The sequence below is a fragment of the Lagenorhynchus albirostris genome, chromosome 19 (assembly GCF_949774975.1).
Source record: "Lagenorhynchus albirostris chromosome 19, mLagAlb1.1, whole genome shotgun sequence".
In the NCBI taxonomy this organism is placed as follows: Eukaryota; Metazoa; Chordata; class Mammalia; order Artiodactyla; family Delphinidae; genus Lagenorhynchus; species Lagenorhynchus albirostris.
This window is the reverse complement of record NC_083113.1, coordinates 6,871,086-6,891,437: the sequence shown is the minus strand read 5'-3', so window position 1 is coordinate 6,891,437 and position 20,352 is coordinate 6,871,086. Positions and strand designations below refer to the sequence as shown.

Here is a 20,352-nt window from a genome sequence, read left to right as displayed (position 1 = left end):
TAGTGAAAAAGTAAGAGTCCTCTTCATACGCTTCTTTCCTAATCCCCTGGTGTCGCTTAAAAAATGTGCAGGAGTGTGTACTTCCAGTCACTGAGCTGTGTGTACATCTGTGTCTGTATGGATGTTTGCGGGTGGATCTAACTCAGCTCTTAGGTCTTTGGGTAGTGCCTTTCCATTACTGTATTTACTTTTTCATAAACTGAGCTGGGGAATGTGAGACCTCACTTTATCCTCTATATTTATTATTCTCTCTTTTATATTTTCCATCATTTTGTCCTTGTGCTGCATTTTGAGTAATTTCTTCATATCTACCTTCCTGTTTATTATCTCTTCAATGTATCTGATATGTTGTGAACCTGACTAGAAATGTAAATATAAATAATGTACCTATGTATATATGTACTTGTGTGTTTGTTGAAGGATGCTATTTATTTTCTTACTTTGAATAATGTTCTTTACTAGTCTCTCATTCCTTTAATATGTTTTAAAAAGGTGTTTTTATTCTTCCTAACATATAAAACATACTTAATATGTTGTATCTTTTTTTTTTTTTTTTTCTGCGGTATGCGGGGCCTCTCACTGTTGTGGTCTCTCCCGTTGCGGAGCACAGGCTCTGGACGCACAGGCTCAAGCGGCCATGGCTCACGGGCCCAGCCACTCCGCGGCATGTGGGATCTTCCCGGACCCGGGCACGAACCCGTGTCCCCTGCATCAGCAGACGGACTCTCAACCACTGCGCCACCAGGGAAGCCCCCCGTTGTATCTTTTAATTATAGCGTCTGGAGTTTCTTCATGGTTGATTCTGATAATGGTTATGAAGATTCCTGGTGAATGTAGGAATATGTTTTGTTTGTCCTGATGTCATTAGAATATACTTAATACCTGGCAAATATGTACTCGCTACAAAAAAAAAAATATATATATATATATATACACACAGCAAATGTTTTAAATATATATTGTATACACAGCAAATGTTTTAAATATATATTGTATATGTTTCTAGTTTAGCAAGAGGATTAATGACTACTTATCACAGAAACTTGTGATTTGCTGAATGATGGTTCACTGTATAATTACAGAATATTTTGCAATACATAAGTTAGAACATGGATAGATTTTGCTTCTATGACAATGTAGTTTTAAAAAATCAGGGGCATTCCCTGGTGGTCCAGTGGTTAGGACTTGGCACTTTCACTGCCAGGCACCTGGGTTCAACCCCTGATCAGGGAACTAAGATCCCCCAAGCCTCGCAGCACAGCCAAATTTTTTAAAAAATTAAAAAATAAAAATAAATAAAAATCAAAGCACCTCCGTATATAGATGTAGCCTAAATGGTGAAAAAGAGCAGAACAACTTCCTTCACTTGCCTTCCATTTCAGTAACGAGAGAAACACTCATATTAAACAGGACCGTGTTGTTACAGGGATTGCTGACACTGGAGGATGTGGCCGTGGACTTCACGTGGGAGGAGTGGCAGCTCCTGGCCCCTGCTCAGAAGGACCTGTACCGGGACGTGATGCTGGAGAACTATAGCAACCTGCTGTCCGTTGGTGAGAACAGCTCCCCTTGGTCCCTCAGAGTCCCCAGTCAGTGGCCTCTCTTTCTTCAGCTTCTGAAAGTTTTTCAGTGTCCATGGTGCCCTGAAGTGGTAGATGGTCTCAGTTCCTTCTCTGGTCCCAGACTAGAGTATAACATGCCCTCTCCTGAGAGATGAGTCTTTCCTTTGCTGAGCCGCAAATTGCATAGTTCGTAAAATGTAACATTCTTCCATGTTGGCAGACCACAGCCCAATTCAAGAGTCTGTCTCTCTGTCGTTTCCCACGAACAGGGTATCAAGCCAGCAAGCCGGATGCTCTCTCCAGATTGGAACGAGGAGAATCGTGGCCAGTAGAAGATGAAATCCACAGTCGAATCTGTCCAGGTGAGTAAGAGAACCAGCATTGAGCGGCCAAGGGAGACATATTCTAATCATTCAGAGATGTCACATCTGTGTATGTCTGAGGACATGGAAGCATAGCCTCCACCGAAGAGCTCTTTTTCTTTTAGTGGTGTCGAGGAACATATCTCTTCTTGGATTTGATCCCTATTTATTTCACCTGGGTCTTGATTTTTTTTTTTCCTCTAAGTTTCTTCTTAGAATTCTCAAATCTTCCCATCCTTCTTCCCCCAGCACTGTATCACTACCTGTTCCTTCTACTTGTCTTGCTATGAAATTCAACCTTCCACACCTCTCTCTAAAGAGAGATTTTGTTGTTGTTGTTGTTGTTTTTGTTGTTGTTGTTTTGCGGTACGCGGACCTCTCACTGTTCTGGCCTCTTCCGTTGCGGAGCACAGGCTCCGGACGCACAGGCTCAGCGGCCATGGCTCACGGGCCCAGCCGCTCCGTAGCATGTGGGATCTTCCCGGACCGGGGCACGAACCCGTGTCCCCTGCATCGGCAGGCGGACTCTCAACCACTGCGCCACCAGGGAAGCCCCAAGAGAGATGTTTTGATTTCTGTGCTGTCTTTTGGCAATTGCACCTTCTTGCCCCTTTGGATAATAATTGATTTCCATTCCTAACGTTCATGCCATCTTTGATTGGAGGTTAGGATTTCAACGTATAAATTGTGGGGGGAACATAAACGTTCAGTCTCTAGTACCTTCTGTTTCTTTCTTCATATATCCTGGCTGTGCTCGAGAAACCTCAGTCCTCCTCTTGTGTTTCTTCTTTGTTCTCACACCACTGCCACACTCACGGCACTTCTGACACCAGCAATTCTCTGTGACACCAGCTAAGTGTCCTACAGTTTAACTAAATTCTGACACTGTCTGCCTGGAGAAAGCATGAGATCCCACAGGTTAAGGGCTCCATCACACAAGACTTCCCTGACCTCCACTTCAGATGCCAAACACAAGTCCAGGTTGTTACCTGTGCTTCTGACCAACTGGCTGTAGACTGGAGCTTCCCAAGACTCCCTCCTTCTCAGGTTCAATTCATTTGCTAGAGTGGCACACAGAACTCAGAGAAACATTTTACTTACTAGATCACCAGTTTGTTATGAAAGGATTTAAGTCAGGAACACCCAGGTGGAAGAGATGCACAGGGTACGGGGAAAGAGCGTGGAGCTTCCATGGCCTCTCTGGGTGTGATGCTCTCCCAACACCTCCTTCTGTTCAGCCACCTGTAGGCTCTCTGAACCCCATAATTTTTAAAGGAGACCTTATCGCCCTGGGCATGACTGATCATTAACTTCATTTCCAGCCCTTCCAGCAAATACAGCCATGTGTGTGTGGGCTACGTTGTGCTCTTGACAGCTAGGAATTTAGCTTAGGCCTCCTCATCTTACATCCTTTAGGAAAGGGAATGTCTCTGGTAAGATGCCTTAAAGCAGCTATATCAGCGATGTGGGTAGGTCCCTTGGGTGAATTGCATTCTATGAAGACAAAATAGCAAGGTCAGAAGCCTGAGGCAGGAGCATGTTTTAGGAATCTGGAGGAAGCCTGTATGAGTACAGTGGAGTGAGCGAGAGGGACAGTGGATGGAGAAAATACGGAGATGACGGCAGTAAGGCAGTAGGTGGAGTTTGGAGTAGACAGGTCATGTAAGACCTTTCAGGGCCACTTGAAGGACTTGATTTTTTTGTTTGTTTTTTAAAGATTTTTTTGATGTGGATCATTTTTAAAGTCGTTATTGAATTTGTTACAATATCGCTCCTGTTTTATGTTTTGGTTTTTTGGCCGCGAGGCATCTGTGATGTTAGCTCACCGACCAGGGATTGAACCCACACGCCCTGCATTGGAAGGCGAAGTCTTAAAGCACTGGACTGCCAGGGAAGTCCATGATTCTTTTTTTAATTAATTAATTTTTTTGGCTGCACCGTGCAGCTTGCAAGATCTCAGTTCCCCAACCAGGGATTGAACCTGGGCCACAGCAGTGAGAGCCCCGAATTCTAACCAGCAGGCCACCAGGGAACTCCCAAGGACTTCATTTTTTAAAAACAATCAGATGAGAAAACAGTAGGGCATAATATAATTTATATTTTAAATGATCACTTTGTGGGACTTCCCTGGTGGTCCAGTGGTTAAGACTCCATACTTCCACTGCAGGGGGTGCAGGTTCGATCCTTGGTCGGGGAACTAAGATCCCACGTGCTGCGTGGTGCGGCCAAAAAAGATCACTTCGATATGGGAAAAGAATCTGAAAGAGAATATATATATATATATATATATATATAACTGAATTACTTTGCTGTACACCTGAAACTAACACAACATTGTAAATCAACTATACCTGCAATATAAAATTAAAAATTTAAAAAATAAAATAAAATGATCACTTTGACTACTTTGTAGAAGGGAAGTTGAAGCCTGAAATCCAGTCAGTGCAGCCCATTGCTGTAGTATAAGACAGAATGCTTGTCTTCAACCTGGGTAGAGGGGGTGAGGGTTAGTGAGCTTGGAAATATATTTATAAAGGAGAGAAGGCGTTTCCTATTGAAGTAGATAATGGGTTGAAAGAAAAATACAACTGAAGGATGACGCTAAGGTTCTTGGCATGAGTCTGGGGAAGAGTGGAGTCGCCATTTCTGAGATGAAGAAGGTGTATGGAGAAGGAGATGTGGGTTGAGAAATCAGGAGTTTTGTTTTGGACATTGTAATTTAGACATGTTTGTTCACATCACCTTGGATGCAAATGCTCTGTTGCATTTGGATCTACCCAAGGAATTCAGGGAGAGTTTAGGACTAGAGTTAGAAATGTGGACAGATTGAGATCTCCTACGGGATGAGTACAGATTAAGAAGAGACTTGGATTAAAAAAAAAATTGTGGGCACTATACTCAATGTTTTGTAATAACCTATAAGGGAAAATAATCTGAAAAAGAATATATATATAAAAATAAGGAGGATTCATATAGATAAATATATTTATCTAAGTAAATTTATATAAATATAACTAAATATGTAACTAAATATATTTACAGAAATGAACTTATATAAATATATTTATAGAAATTATATAAATATGTAAATAAATATATAGAAATAAATTTATATAAATATATTTATAGAAGTAAATTTATATAAATATATAAATAAATATATTTATAGAAATCCTATACTAAGGATTTATATATATATATATATAAAACTGAATCCCTTTGCTGTACACCTGAAACTAGCACAATGTTGGAAATCAACTATACTGCAATACAAAAATAATAAAAAATTAAAATTGAAAAATAAAAACAGATAGTAGAATTGAAAAAACTTGCTATATGTATACAAATATCAAATCATTATGTTGTACACCTGAAACTAATATAATGTCGTATGTCAATTATACCTTGATTTGAAAAAAAAGAAAGGAAGAAAGATTCTTTTGAGTAGAGATTACATACGTGCAAGGTAGAATTAAAAAAAAAAAAAAAAAGAAGAGCCTTGGACCACTAGCAGTCCGGAAGATGAGGATTTGTGAAATGCATGGTTTCCTAATACATGTACTAGGACCTCTTATTTTCAGAGTGTGTATTTTTGGTAGATTTGGGGTGGACGGCCTGGACTAGTCTATACATAATGTTGTAAGCAGGCCCTCTTGAACCTACTTGGTGAACCACAGCCTTAATGTGTGCTAGAGGAGATTAGTGAGAAATAAATCAGTACATTCTAGGAATAAGATTTTAGTAACAAACAGAGGATAAATCTGCAGGTAATATGTGGAAGTTCCAATTTTGAATGCAGCATCTTTGCTATAGTTCAGGGTTATGTGAACTAAATTGTCTAAATGAACAGTAAAGATGGGGACTACTTTAGAAATGTAGGGGAAACAGAGCTTACAGTGACATAGAATGATAGCGTGATATATAGGAGGCATATCTGGGATTTGAGTAAAGATGAGGAAGGGCAAGTAATGAAGGTGTGAATTTGGAAATGTGCAAGGCCTTGAGGAACTTGATCAAAAGATTGGCCTGAAGTCACTTGAAGGCCAGTTTTAGAAGGTATTTGTAGAGGAACGAGTAGAGTGTGGACATGGATAAATGGAGTAAAACTTGGTAATGTAACTTTTATTTCCAGGCTGTTCTGGACTTTGTTAGTATAGCTGACCCTTGAACAGCATGAGTTTGAACTGCATGGGTCCACTTATATGCGGATTTTTTTCAGTGACTACATACTGTAGTATTACACAATCCAAGGTTGGTTGAATCCTCAGATGCACAACCTTGGATACAGGGGGCCGACTATAAAGTTATACCTGGATTTTTGACCACATGGAGGGTCTGTACCCCTATCCCCCGCCTTGTTCAACCGTCACCTGTAATTGAGGTATAGTGGTGGCATTGTGAATTTGATCTGTGTTATCCTTGGATACGTAGTCTTTCTTTTGAACTGGGTGGCAGCAGTGTGAGCTATAGTTAAGTACATCCAGTAGTTCTAAGACAAATGGCAGGCAAAACTGTCAAGAGTCTTGGTCCAGGATCAGAAGTGTGATCCTTTAGGACCCCTCAAATGGTAGAAACCAAGATGGGTATGCAGACTTTTGAAAGAAAATGCTATTAATGGCAGGATGTGGGTTTAGGGATCACTACAATGAAATGGGAACAATTTAAATGTTCCATATATACAAGTACAAAGGGTGAATGAAAAAGATGCCAGTTCCCTAGTATGATATTGTAATATAAGATATATATGTACTTGGTCTTTGGCCTGGTTTCTGGCATAGAGCTCCTAAAAGTCTTGTAGTTTCCTGAGTATAGGATCACTTATTTCCTTTATTAGTATTGGTATAGTCAATGTTTGGTGCTCCTCCATGGGCTTTTTAAAACCCAAAGTCTTAATGTTATAATAACTGTAAACTTGGTCACACGCCTTCATCTATTGATGCTTTCAGTCTACACATTTTCCATCCTGTCCTCTATCCTTATATATATAATATTTATATACAAATGATTCCCACATTGTTATCTCCTTTCCCACATGGTTAAGACCTTTCTCAGGATCTTCATAGCCAATTGAATTCTTCATGTCTGTTTTGGATATCCAAAACCCACCTGGAGGTTGATATGCTTTGAAATGCACACTTGATTTCCCCACGTTGTGAACCTCAATAATAGTCCCCATCTCATTAAAAACCACTACTCACCTATCCAATGGCCTAGGTCACATAATTAGGAATAATACTTGATTCCTTGCATTTAAGGATTTATGCATGTATGAATGTGTCCCACAGCATTTGGAAAAAAATATCCCTCTGTCTTCTGTGGTCTAGTGCTCATAATAACTTGATTTTATTTTGCTATCAGCATAATTTATAAGGTTACAATTACAAAGCAGCCAAATCTCTATTTGCTCATTTTGAATGCTCTAACCTCGTTTATGCCCTGTTTTTACCTTTTATTTTCTTTGTTTACATTATTGTATTTTACCCTTGTCCAAGTGATAACAAACATATATTGGAGTTTCTTTTTTTTTTTTAGTTGAAGTATAGTTGATTTATACTGTTGTGTTAATTTCTGCTGTACAGCAAAGTGAATCAGATATATATATATATATATATATACACACACACAAACGTTCTTTTTCATATTGTTTTCCATTATGGTTTATAACAGCATATTGAATATACTTCCCTGTGCTATACAAAAGGACCTTGTTGTTTATCCATCCTATATATAATAGTTTGCATCAGCTAATGCCAAACTCCCAATCCATCCCTCCGCCACTCACCTCCCTTTTGGCAACCACAAGTCTGTTCTCTATGTCTGTGAGTCTGTTTCTGTTTCATAGATAAGTTCATTTGTGTCATATTTTAGATTCCACATATAAGTTATATCATATGGTATTTGTCTTTCTCTTTCTGACTTACTTCACTTAGTATGATAATCTCTGGGTCCGTCCATGTTGCTGCAAATAGCATTATTTCATTCTTTTTTATGGCTGAGTAGTATTCCATTGTATACATGTACCACATCTTGTTTATTCATTCATCTGTCAATGGACATTTAGGTTGTTTCCATGTCTTGGCTATTCTGAGCAGTGCTGCTATGAACACAGGGTGCATATATCTTTTTGAATTATAGTTTTGTCTGGATATATGCCTGGGAGTGGGATTGCTGGATCACATGGCAACTCTATTTTAAGGAGCCTCCATACTGTTTTCCAGGGTGGCTGCACCAATTTACATTCCCACAAATGGTGTAGGAGCGTTCCCTTTTCTACTTGGAGTTTCTTTAGATATATTTTTTTAATGCTTTTCTATTTTTTTAATTAATTTATTTTATTTATTTATTTCTGGCTGCACTGGGTCTTTGTTGCTTCACACAGGCTTTCTCTAGTTGTGATGAGCAGGGGATACTCTTCATTGGGGTGCGCGGGCTTCTCCTTGCAGTGGCTTCTCTTGTTGCGGAGCATGGGCTCTAGAGCGCAGGCTCAGTAGTTGTGGCACATGGGTTCAGTAGTTGTGGCTCACGGGCTCTAGAGCACAGGCTCAGTAGTTGTGGCTCGCGGGCTCTAGTGTGCAGGATCAGTAGTTGTGGCACACGGGCTTAGTTGCTCCGCGGCATGTGGGATCTTCCCGGACCAGTGCTCGAACCTGTGTCCCCTGCATTGGCAGGCAGATTCTTAACCACTGCGCCACCAGGGAAGCCTTGGAGTTTCTTTAAACTGAAGTCATAGTGTTGTCCATAAAGGGCCAGCCTACACAAAGGCGTTTGTTAAGTAGTTTCACTCTGTACCAAGCTATGGGAAGATTCATTCTTCTCTTCTTTCCTAGAAATGAGGAAAGATGACTGTCTTCTGCAGGAGGACTTGCAAAATCAAAGATGTCCAAAAAGAATGGAACAATGTCACGAACATAATGCACTTGGAAACATTGTTCATCAGAGCAAAAGTAACTTTCCTTTAAGGCAAAATCATGATATGTTGGACTTTCATGGGAAAACACTGAAATCAAATTTAAGTTTAGTCAACCAGAACAGAAGCTATGGAGTAAAGAACCCTCTTGGAGATGGGGAATCCTTCCTCCATGCAAAGCATGAGCAATTTCATAGTGAAATGAAATTTACTGAATGTGGAAGTTCTATGAACACAAATTCACAGTTCATTAAGCATCTAGGAACTCAGAAGATAAATAAACCCCACTTATGCACTGAATGTGGGAAAGCTTTCATCAAGAAGTCCCGCCTCATCGATCATCAGAGAGTGCACACAGGAGAAAAACCTCATGGATGCAGTATATGTGGGAAAGCCTTCTCCAGAAAGTCCAGGCTCACTGAACACCAAAAAACCCATATAGGAGAGAAACGGTATACATGCACTGAATGTGACAAAGCCTTCCCCAAGAAATCACGGCTGCTTATTCATCAGAAAACTCATACAGGAGAAAAACCCTACGTATGTGAGGAATGTGGAAAAGGCTTCATCAAGAAGTCTCGGCTCATTAATCATCAGAGAGTTCATACAGGAGAGAAACCTCATGGGTGCAGTCTATGTGACAAAGCATTCTCCAGGAAGTCCCGGCTCATTGAACATCAGAGAACTCATACAGGAGAAAAACCATATGAATGCACTGAATGTGACAAAGCCTTCCGCTGGAAATCACAGCTTAATGCACACCAGAAAACTCATACAGGAGAGAAATCATATATATGCAGTGATTGTGGAAAAGGCTTCATTCAGAAGGGCAATCTCATTGTACATCAGCGAACTCACACTGGAGAGAAACCCTATATGTGCAATGAATGTGGAAAAGGCTTCATCCAGAAGGGCAATCTCCTCATACATCAACGAACTCACACTGGAGAGAAACCCTATGTATGCACTGAATGTGGAAAAGGCTTCAGCCAGAAAACATGCCTCATCTCACATCAGAGATTTCACACTGGAAAGACTCCCTTTGTATGTACCGAATGTGGAAAATCGTGTTCACACAAGTCTGGCCTCATTAACCATCAGAGAATTCACACAGGAGAGAAACCCTACGCATGCAGTGACTGTGGGAAAGCCTTCAGGGATAAGTCGTGCCTCAATAGACATCGGAGAACTCATACAGGAGAGAGACCCTATGGATGCACTGACTGTGGGAAAACCTTCTCCCACTTGTCATGCCTCGTGTACCACAAAGGGATGCTGCATGCAAGAGAGAAACGTGGAGATTCAGTCAAGTTGGAAAATTCTTTCTCAGAGAGTCCCAGCTCCTCACGTTCGAGTGATATTGTACAGGGGAAAAACCCTGTTAATGTGGTGAGCGTGCACACACCTTCTGTGGCAGCTGAGACTCCATTCCACAGTGATGGGTTCCTAGCAGATAGGAATGTAGTAGCCCTTGTGGGACAGCCAGGTGCCACAGGTGCAGTGTCAGCAGATAATAGCATTTGCACAGAAGAAAAACCTAATGAATGCAGTGAGTGTGGTAGCACCTTCAGTGATCAATTATGTCATATTTTACATCACAGAAAACACACAGAAATAAACTGTGATACAGTGAAGGTGGAAAACCCTTGAATAAAACCTTCTAGATCATCCTGTGGCTGGCGAGTGTATACTGAGACAAACAGTATAAACACAGAGACTGGGAAAGCCTTTTGTGGAAAGATAGACCCTATCAGGGCTTCATAAGTCACATACTGTCAGTGAGGACATAGTTGGTAGAAATGTAATGACCATGGAAAAATCCTTCCCCAGAAATAAGACTTCAATTGGTATCAGAGAGTTTACACAGGAGAGAAATTGTTGGACCTCTGAAGGCAGTAACTGTGGCAGAGTTGTCAGTGGTACATTCTGCCTCATTGGTTGGCAGGGGAAATCATATAGAAATAAAATTCTGAGCACACCAACTATGAAATGTCTTTGGCAAAATATCAGAAAATTCATGAAGCAAATAAGCCCTGTGAAAGTGAATCTTTTAGAGATTTCTCTCACAATCCTAACATAATCATATATAAGATTATATACATAGTGTACATTTTAGGACAGTATACCTTGAATCAAATGCCTAATTGATACATCAGTAACGCTTTAAATCAAAGGAGGGTGACTGTGTTGCACATAATTGATTAAAGTTATAATGCAGTTCACCCCCCTCATTTGGGGGACATGGGTCTTCTTTTCCCACCCAGGATCATTATATGGTTAACTCTTGGATTTTTTCAGTTCTAAATTTATTCAGTTTGTTATTTCAGTCTACCAAAAGTCCTTCAGAAGGAAACTGAATACATTTAATCTGATAATGTAATATAACATGTTTGGATATGCTTAACTTTATAAATCTCACCTGGAGGAACAAAGCTCAAAATTCATGAATAACCTATTAGCCAAGCTCTTGCCCTAGAAGATAGTTCCCATCCTGTACACACACCACTCAGAAAAACTTTAACAACTGTTTCCTTGACCTGGTCCTGTCCTAGGACCTATAGATGATGTCAGTGATGAACTTAACAGAAAGTCCTTGCCGCCTTTGAGCTGGAAATTTTTTTAAAGCTAGGTTTCATGTCTATAGCAATTTTACCCTCTGGCAAAGATAATCAAAGGATGTGTATACCTACATTTGTTGAAAAGGACATATAGTATAAGGAAAAAAGTATCCTGATAATTTCCTGTTTAAGGGACATATCAGAGGGGGAAAGGGAAAGGATTTACTTAATTTTACATAGAAAAAGGTATGGATACTTTTTAAAAATTTTCACATCCACCTAGATTATAAATTCCTTGACAGTATATAGATAATTGTATATTCCCCAGCACATAGCAAAATAGGAAATGAATTATACGTAGATTTGAAAAATGAAGGCAAATGAATGACCTCATGGACTAACTAATCAAATTTATTTTTGTCACTGAAGGAAAGGAGCTACTGGCAAGCAATTCTCAGGCTCAGTATTATTCCAAGAAACATTTGTTTCTTGAATAGAGGCTCCTGTCAGACTATAAAAAGGGCAGATCAAAGAAGGACTAGGATCCACGGAATAAGCCCAATTAATGGAAGAAAATAACATCACTAAAAATGGAGGACTGGAGAGTTCCCTGGTGGTCCCAGTGTTTAGGAATTGGCAGTTTCAACTGTGGTGGCCCAGGTTTGACCCCTGGTCGGGGAACTAAGTCCCACAAGCCATGCAGCATGGCCAAAAAATAAAATTAATTAAAATGGAGGTTGGTACATGAGACAGGTGATGGTGAGATCCCTTTGACTGTTTTGGAGAACAAACCTTACATTTGTCCACAGGCTTATCACCTTTTAGAGTTGCCGCCATTTCAAAGATCTAAGCTCCTCTGTAGCTCAACGAATTGAGACGTGATTTAGCCTCATCATTCATTCTCTCCTGGGACTGGGGCCCTTGTCCTCTATTTCTATTCCTAGGGTTCTTTCCCTTGATCCAATAATGATGTATACAGCTTAAAAACAGTTCTGCTTACAAGGAAGAAAAAAAAAAAGTGGAAATTTGCCATGGAGTGGCTGTCCCATAATTGAATTTCCAAACTCTGGGTGTGTGAGTAACTCACTACAACAAATATATTTCTGAGCATTGGCACTGTTGTAGACACAGGGTATGCTGGTGAACAAAACATGCAAAGTAGTGGCCTTTTCACAGGATGGATTCAGGACAGATGCTCCTCAGTAAAGCATCAGAAATGGATTCTTCCTCAACTCGGAGTGCAGCTCCCTTCCACTTCTTGTGAATTGCACGTCCTATCATGGCAGTCACGGCGTCTTTCCCAGTGAAATCGTCCGTCTGGTTTCCCGAATGGGCTGCCCAAGCCTGCCCTGAGGACCAGGTGCTGAACTCACCTTTCAGAGGTTGGCATTCCAGGTAAATGAAAACGTTAATGGGATAGGGAATTCCTGGTCGCCCTCTTTAAGAAAGCCATACCAGCGTCTATCCTCTACTCCTTTACCCCTCGCATTCATAAAAACTATAGCTAACAGTTATTAAGTGTGCTGTTTGCCAAACAGTCACCGTATCATTTATTTAGCACTCTCCAATGCTCCATCTTTGTGTATTTTAGGCAAACATTTGTATACGTTTGAAGGCTAATTCCTTTCTCCTTAGTACAGGTAACCACCTACTGTACGCAGTTGTACGTGTCTGTCAAATGAGAGTTCCAACATCAGGGTTTGGAGTCTTAGTGGGTTGCTCTACCTTGTGTGTCTCAGTGATGGAGAACTGGGGTCGGTGGTGGTTGTGTTAGTTGGCTGGGGCTGTCATAATAAAGTACCACAGACATTTTTTTCCCCGTAGTTCTGGAGACTGGAAGTCTGAGATCACAGTGTCAGCAGGGTTGATTTCTTCCAAGGTCTCTCCTCGGCTTGTAGATGGCCATCTTCTCCCCATGTCTTCACATTATACCAGTTATATTGGATTAGGACCCACTGTAATAACTTCACTTAAACTTAATTACCTCTTTGAAGACCTTATCTTCAAATACAGTCACATTCTGAGGTACTGGAGGTTATGACTTTAACATATGGATTTGGGGGGAACACAGTTAAGCCCGTAACAGTGGTATTTGTCAGTGAATGCCATTCAAGTTTATATTGGGCTAACTGATGGATCTGTCTCGTCGTCAGTAAATGGTAGTGTCTTTTCCAGGTTTGACAGTTAACAAAGGGTCATATGGTCAGTATCTGGGGATGCCCATGTGTGTCTGTGTTGAGAAGCTGGAGATTTGGAGGCCCAGGATCCCTGGGCCACTGGGACAGACAATGAATGTTACTTTATCTTCAGTCCTTCAAGTGAGTCCCTCTTTAGGGAAATACATATATACATACACAGACACTATACACACAAACACATGTATTTTCTGTAAAAGTAGTTGCTCCCTTGGGGACAAAGATAAGAAATAGCCACTAGAGGCAAGAGGAGAGATTCCGTTTATGGAAAGTGCTTTAGGCTGAAAAATGAAGTAGAAGCTCTTCAGCTGTTCCTTCCTCAGTGGAGGACCTCGTTGGAAAAGTTGACTTTTGAAGGAATATACCCTGGATACCTCTAAGAAGCTTCATTCACTCATTTCTGCCCCTGAGTAGCACTGCATTTGGGCTGTGCACATTTTCCTTTAATGGTGTTGCAAAGAGTCAGATATGAAGGTCCTGGGGCCTCAACCTCAAGTCCTGATATTTGAGATACAGGATGGGAGGTGAGGGGCCCTGTGAGCTTGGAGGATGCAGGAAAGTCACAGAAGCTCATCATCAGAGAATAATTTGTGGCCATGTTTGGTGGAAGATTATATCAAGATGATCCAGGAAGTTGGTGACTTACCCCAGAAATCTTTCACCCAGGCTCCAGGGTTTGGGCTGTAGAAAGCTGTGGAAGTGCTAGCCTCAGATCTGCTGCTCTTGGGGCAATCATGGAGCCTGAGGTTTGTGTGTTTCTATCTTTAAAAAAATTTTTTAAATTGAGATATATTTGATGAACAGTATTATGTAAGTTTCAAATGTGCAGCATAATGATTCACAATTTTTAAAGGTCAACTCCATTTATTGTTATTATAAAATATTGGCTCTATTCCCTGTGTTATACAATATATCCTTGTAGCTTATTTATTTTATACGTAGTAGTTTGTACCTCTTAATCTCCTACCCCTATCTTGCCCCTCCCCACTTCCCTCTCCCCACTGGTAACCACTAGTTTAGTCTCTGTATCTGTGAATCTGCTGCTTTTTTGTTATATTCGCTAGTTTTATTTCTTAGATTCCCCATATAAGTGATATACAGTATTTGTCTTTCTCTGACTTATTTCACTTAGCATAACACCCTCAAAGTCCATCCATGTTTTTGCAAATGGCAAAATTTCATTCTTTTTTATGGCTGAGTAGTATTCTATCATATATATATATACACACCAGATCTTCTTTATCCATTCATCTGTTGATGGACACTTAGTTTCCTTCCATATCTTGGCTATTATAAATAATGCTGCTGTGAACATAGGGGTACATGTAACCTTTTGAATTAGTGAGTTCATTTTTTAGATGTATACCCAGGAATGAAATTGCTGTGTCATATGGTAGTTCTATTATTAGTTTCTTTTTTTTTTAATTGAAGTATAGTTGATTTACAATGTTGTGTTAGTTTCAGATGTACAGCAAAGTGATTCAGTTCCGTATAGGAACTTTTCCATTATAGGTTATTACAAGATATTGAATATAGTTCCCTGTGCTATACAGTACGTCCTTGTTGTGTTTCTGTTTTATATGTAGTAGTGTGTATCTGTTAATCCCAAACTCCTAATTTATTCCTTCCTCTCTCCCTGCTGTTTTTAGTTTTTTGAGAAATCTCCATACTGTTTTCCACAGTGGATGAACCAATTTGTTTGTGTTTCTATCTTTGTGGAAGAAAGTGGTTTCATGTACCACAGTGTTTTAAGGGATGATTTCAGAAGTTCAGGTTTTGTGTCTGTGACTACGTGGCCATCCTCCAAGGGAGCTCTGGGTAGTAAACTCCTTTAAGGAAGTAACAAGGAGAGGTAAGTTTTATTCTGAGGGTATCTGGTAAGGGAATACAACCATTGTTAAGGTCATGTGCTTGGAGAAATGCAGACCTGGGTGCAGATTGTAGTTCTAACACATAGAGTATGTTCCTGAGCGAGATATTTAATCCCAAAGCCTTAATGAGAAATATATATATTTGGTCACTGCCCCTGGTTCCTGACACAGAGGTCATGAAACCCTTGTAATTTCCTGAGTGATGGGGGTGATAGGAGCATCTGACACTGAGCTGTTAAATCCCTTGAAATTTCCTGGGTGATAAGAGTGTCTTTTGTTCTAATAAAGTGACCCTGGGTAGGCTCCTGAATGGGGCTGGTCACAAGAAAGGCCAAATCATGATTAGAAGCGTGGAACTCTCCACCCCATCCCTTATACTATGGAGAAGGGAACGGGACTAGAGATTGAGTTAATAATCAATTATTCATTTAAATGATATATATATATATATGTACATATATATGTAGTCATTTATCTTTAAAATGTATCCATGAGTCAAGTGGGTCATTTTTTTAAAAGTAAAGGCAGTATATTTTTAATAATATATTTAATTATATATATATATGTTTATCAAACGAGGAAGTTCCCTTTTGTTTGGGGGTTCCCCAAGACGCCCCTCAGGTTTGATAATTTGCTAGAAGAACTCACAGAACTCAGAAATCTTGTTATCCTCCAGGTTACATTTATTATAGAAAGGATAGAGACTAAAATCAGCAAGGGAAAAAGAAAAAGCCACACCCACAATGTGATTTAAGGTGGAGGCTGTGGATCCCATGGTGTCAGTGGACCTCTGCAGGGGCTGGAGACTGAAGTCAAGCATGTGGGTGTCCTACCAGGCTGATGTGACCCAGCCCCAGTTAAGCCTCTGGACATCGGGGCTCAGGGAGCTCCCCTGGTTGGTGGTACTCCCTGCCTGCTGTCACACATTTATGCCAAAAAAGTAATGCTCACTACTATATATAAAATAAATAACCCAACAAGGGCCTATGGTAAAGCACAGGGAACTATACTCAATATTTTGTAATAACCTATAAGGGAAAAGAATCTGAAAAAGAATATATATATAAATATATGTATATGAATGTATAACTGAATCACTTTGCTGTACACCTGAAACTATGACAACATTGTAAATCAACTATACTTCAATTAAAAAATCAGTAAAGGGAAAAAAAAAAGTCACACTGCCCATGACTCCATTGTGGGAGGGCAGCTGGAAGTTCCATGTTTGCAATTTCCCTGGGCTCTGCCCTTCAAGCCTCTTCCCTTGGCTGATGTTAATCTGTATCCTTTAACTGTAATGAACCCTCACTTTCAGCAGAACAGCTTTCAGTGAGGTCTGAGCCCCTCTTGCAAATTATTGTGGTCTTATGGAATATTGTCTCTAACTGCAGTAGCTCTGGGCTGCCTTTTGGGTAATTTTTAGCTCACTAATTATCCCTTCAAGGCCTATACATAAGCTTTTAACTCGTGTGGACACATGCCACAGGCGTATGTTTCTTTACTTTTTTTCTCAAATCTGACCAATTTTCTCTTTATAGTTTCCTGTTCCTTTTTTTTTTCCCCAAGGATTTTGACTTTATTATTGGGACTTCCCTGGTGGTCCAGTGGTTAAGACTTCGCCTTCCAATGCAGGGGTACAAGTTCAATCCCTGGTCAGGGAGCTAAGATCCCACTTGCCTAGGGGCTGAAAAACCAAAACATAAAAGAACAGAAGCAATATTATAACAAGTTCAAGGAAGACTTTAAAAATGGTTCACATAAAAAAAAAAAGGATTTTAACTTTATTATTAACTGTTGTATCTTTGGGCCAAGAATAGTGCTTGGCACACAGTGGATGCTCCATAAATCCTTTTGAATGAATATGCAGTCAATATTTCTATGGGGTTTAGAGGTTTCTTATTTAATTCTTATTTTTCAAGGGAAGGATCATTTTAATCTCTATTTTATAAATGAAGAAAATGAGGTTTAAAAGCATTCATGTGTGTAGGGTTTAAGGCCCCCTATAGTTTCCTGTTCTGTAGACTTTTTTTTTTTGGCTGTGCTGTGCAACTTGCAGGATCTTAGTTCCCCAACCAAGGATAGAACCTGGGCCCTCTGCAGTGAGAATGCAGCGTTCTAACCACTGGACCGCCAGGGAATTCCCTAAAATACTTTATTCTTTATAACATTTTAAACACATTTATTAAACATGTCATCTCTTGTAATTCTGGCATCTCTTGTCTCTACATGGTGAATTCTGATCCACCAAGTCAGGGAAGGCCCTTGATGAATGTAATAATATGTTTTATTAATCTTGATATCACCCATATGTGTATAGTGTTTGGCAAATAAGTACATATATGTAGAGTTATGTATATATAGTTCTTGGTTAGCAAGAGGATATAATGGCTACGCATTATACAAATTTCTCATTTGTTGAATAAATAGAATTATGAATGTATAATTGCAGAATATCCCAATAGTGTTTTCCTTCTACTACAAGGTGTTTTTTTTAAAAAAACTACTTGTATTAATGCAGCCTATTTGGTGAAAATAACAGAATAACTTCCTTTACATGCCTTCTTCCTTACATCAATAGAAGGGAAACACTTTATATTAAACGGGACCGTGTTGTGACAGGAATCCCCGACATATGACGACATGGCTATGAAGTTCACGTGGGAGGAGTGGCAGCTCCTGGACCCCAATCAGAAGGACCCGTACCCAGATGTGATGCTGGAGAACCATAGCAACCTGGTGTCTTGTGGGTGAGGACGTGTCCCCTGTGTCCCTCAGAGAATCTTCAGTCAGTGGCCATTTTTCTCAGCTGCTTAATGTTTCAGTATCTACAATGCTTTCAAGGAGTAGATTCTCAGATCCTTCTCTGCTCCAGACAAGTGTATAATGTTCCCTCTCCTGAGAGAAAAGCCTCTCCTTTGCAGATGTGAAAACTTCCCTCAAAGGTAGCTTTCTCCCATCTTGACATCCCAGCCCAATTTGATGTGTCTAAGTCTTCTGTCATTTCCCGTGGACAGGGTGTCAAGCCTGCAGACCAGATGCATCCTCCAAGTTGGAACGAGGGAAAGAACCGTGGCCAATAGAAGATGAAAACCGCAGTTGAACCTGTTCAGGTGTGTAGCTGATAACCAACAAGGTGGGTGGCCAGGGAAGTCATATTCTAGTCAGTAAGAGAAAGTCCCATGGCTGTGAGAGTGTTTGAGGATGTCTAAACAACTGCACCTTGTATCTATCTTCCCATATGAGAGCTTTTTCTTCACAGGTGTTTAAAGGGAAATAGACCCCCATTTCTTCCTCTGAGATCTGATCCCAGTGGTCCCTGTTTATTTTACATACATCTTGAGTTTCTTTGTTGTTTACCTACTTTTCTTCTTAGGTTTCTTACATCTTCTCCTTTTTTGTCCTCTGTCATAGCATCTCTGCCTATTTCTTCCACCTGCCTTGCTACAAGATTCTACCTTCCTGCTCTTACTCCAGAGATCTTTGAAGGGACCTCCCTGGTGGCGCAGTGGTTAAGAATTCTCCTGCCAGTGCAGGGGACACGGGTTCGAGCCCTGGTCCAGGAAGATCCCACATGCCACAAAGCAACTAAGCCCATGTGCCACAACTGCTGAGCCCACGGCCACAACTACTGAAGCCCGTGCACCGAGAGCCCGTGCTCAACAACAAGAGAAAGCACCAAAATGAAAGGCCTGTGCACCGCAATGAAGAGTAGCCCCTGCTCGCCGCAACTAGAGAAAGCCTGCACACAGCAATGAAGACCCACTGCAGCCAAAAATAAATAAATTTATTTTTTTAAAAAAAGAAAAGTGATCTTTGAATTCAGCAGTCTTCTAACTAGTGCATCTTCCTGCTTCGTTGGAAAATAGTGATTTCCCTTCCTGACATTTAACCCCACGTTAAATGCTGTACCCACATCATAACCTGATCTCTGTGTGTTTATATGGTTTCTTAGCTTCTTGCTATAGATTAAATGTTGGGGTCCCCCCAATCATGTGTTGAAACCCTAACCACAAGGTGATGGTATTAGGAGGTGGGATCTTTGAGAGGTGATTAGGTCATGAGGACCCAGAGAGAGCTCTTGTCCCTTATCCCATGTGAGGTGGGGGCTAGAAGGCTCTGTCTATGAGGAAGCAGGCCCTCACCAGGCACCAAATCTACTAGCGTCTTGATCATGGACTTCTTAGCCTCTGGAACCATGAGAAGTAAATTTCTGTCCTTTATAAGCCACCCAGTCTATGGTATTTTTTATAGCAGCTCAAATGGACTAAGACTTCTCTTTGCCCCAGTCTGGAATTCTCCAGAGGTTCTGTTTTCTTTATTCCCTCTCCCACAATTTGAACTCATCAGGAAGCCATGTCTCACTCTATCATATATCCTCATTTCCTCCACCTCTCTCCATCACCTTTGCTCCTTCAGACCACTTCTCATAGTTTGTAGCTTCTTCCTTTTTTTCTTTGCTTGATTGTTTTTTAAATTAATTTATTTATGGAAGTATAGTTAATTTACAGTGTTGTGTTACTTTCAAGTGTTCAGCAAAGTGATTCAGTTTTTTATATATATATATATATATATATTTCTTTTTCAGGTTCTTTTCCATTATAGGTTATTACAAGATGCTGAGTATAATTCTCTGTGCTGTACGGTAGGTCCTTGTTGTTTATTTTATATATAGTAGTGTGTATATGTTAACCTGAAACTTCTAATTTATCCCTCCCCTGGCTTTTCCCTTTGGTAACCATAAGTTTGTTTTCTATGTCTGTGAGTCTATTTGTGTTTTGCAAATAAGTTCATTTGTATCATTTTTTTAGATTCCTCATATAAGTGATATCTGTCTCTGACTTGCTTCACTTAATATGATAATCTATATAGGTCTGTCCATTTATTATTTATTTAT

At 40.2% G+C, this 20,352-nt stretch overlaps 1 protein-coding gene across 9 annotated transcripts in view; it reads left to right on the top strand.

The window, feature by feature from the left end:
- Positions 1 to 20,099, top strand: part of ZNF613 (zinc finger protein 613) — a 69,563-nt gene extending 49,464 nt beyond the window's left edge. For 4 of the 9 annotated variants that reach the window (XM_060131172.1, XM_060131165.1, XM_060131171.1 and 1 more), the window contains 7 exons: positions 1,427 to 1,553; positions 1,832 to 1,924; positions 8,752 to 12,784; positions 15,234 to 15,436; positions 18,078 to 18,205; positions 18,473 to 18,568; positions 18,870 to 19,259. In XM_060131172.1, coding sequence (XP_059987155.1) covers positions 1,427 to 1,553; positions 1,832 to 1,924; positions 8,752 to 10,481 — 1,950 coding nt within the window. In that variant the 3' untranslated portion in view covers positions 10,482 to 12,784; positions 15,234 to 15,436; positions 18,078 to 18,205; positions 18,473 to 18,568; positions 18,870 to 19,259. Of the gene's footprint in view, positions 1 to 1,426; positions 1,554 to 1,831; positions 1,925 to 8,751; positions 12,785 to 14,250; positions 14,331 to 15,233; positions 15,437 to 18,036; positions 18,206 to 18,472; positions 18,569 to 18,869; positions 19,260 to 20,043 lie in introns of those variants that run through there. The other 5 variants (XM_060131166.1, XM_060131174.1, XM_060131173.1 and 2 more) reach the window with 5 other exon arrangements.
- Positions 20,100 to 20,352: the final 253 nt, after the last annotated feature.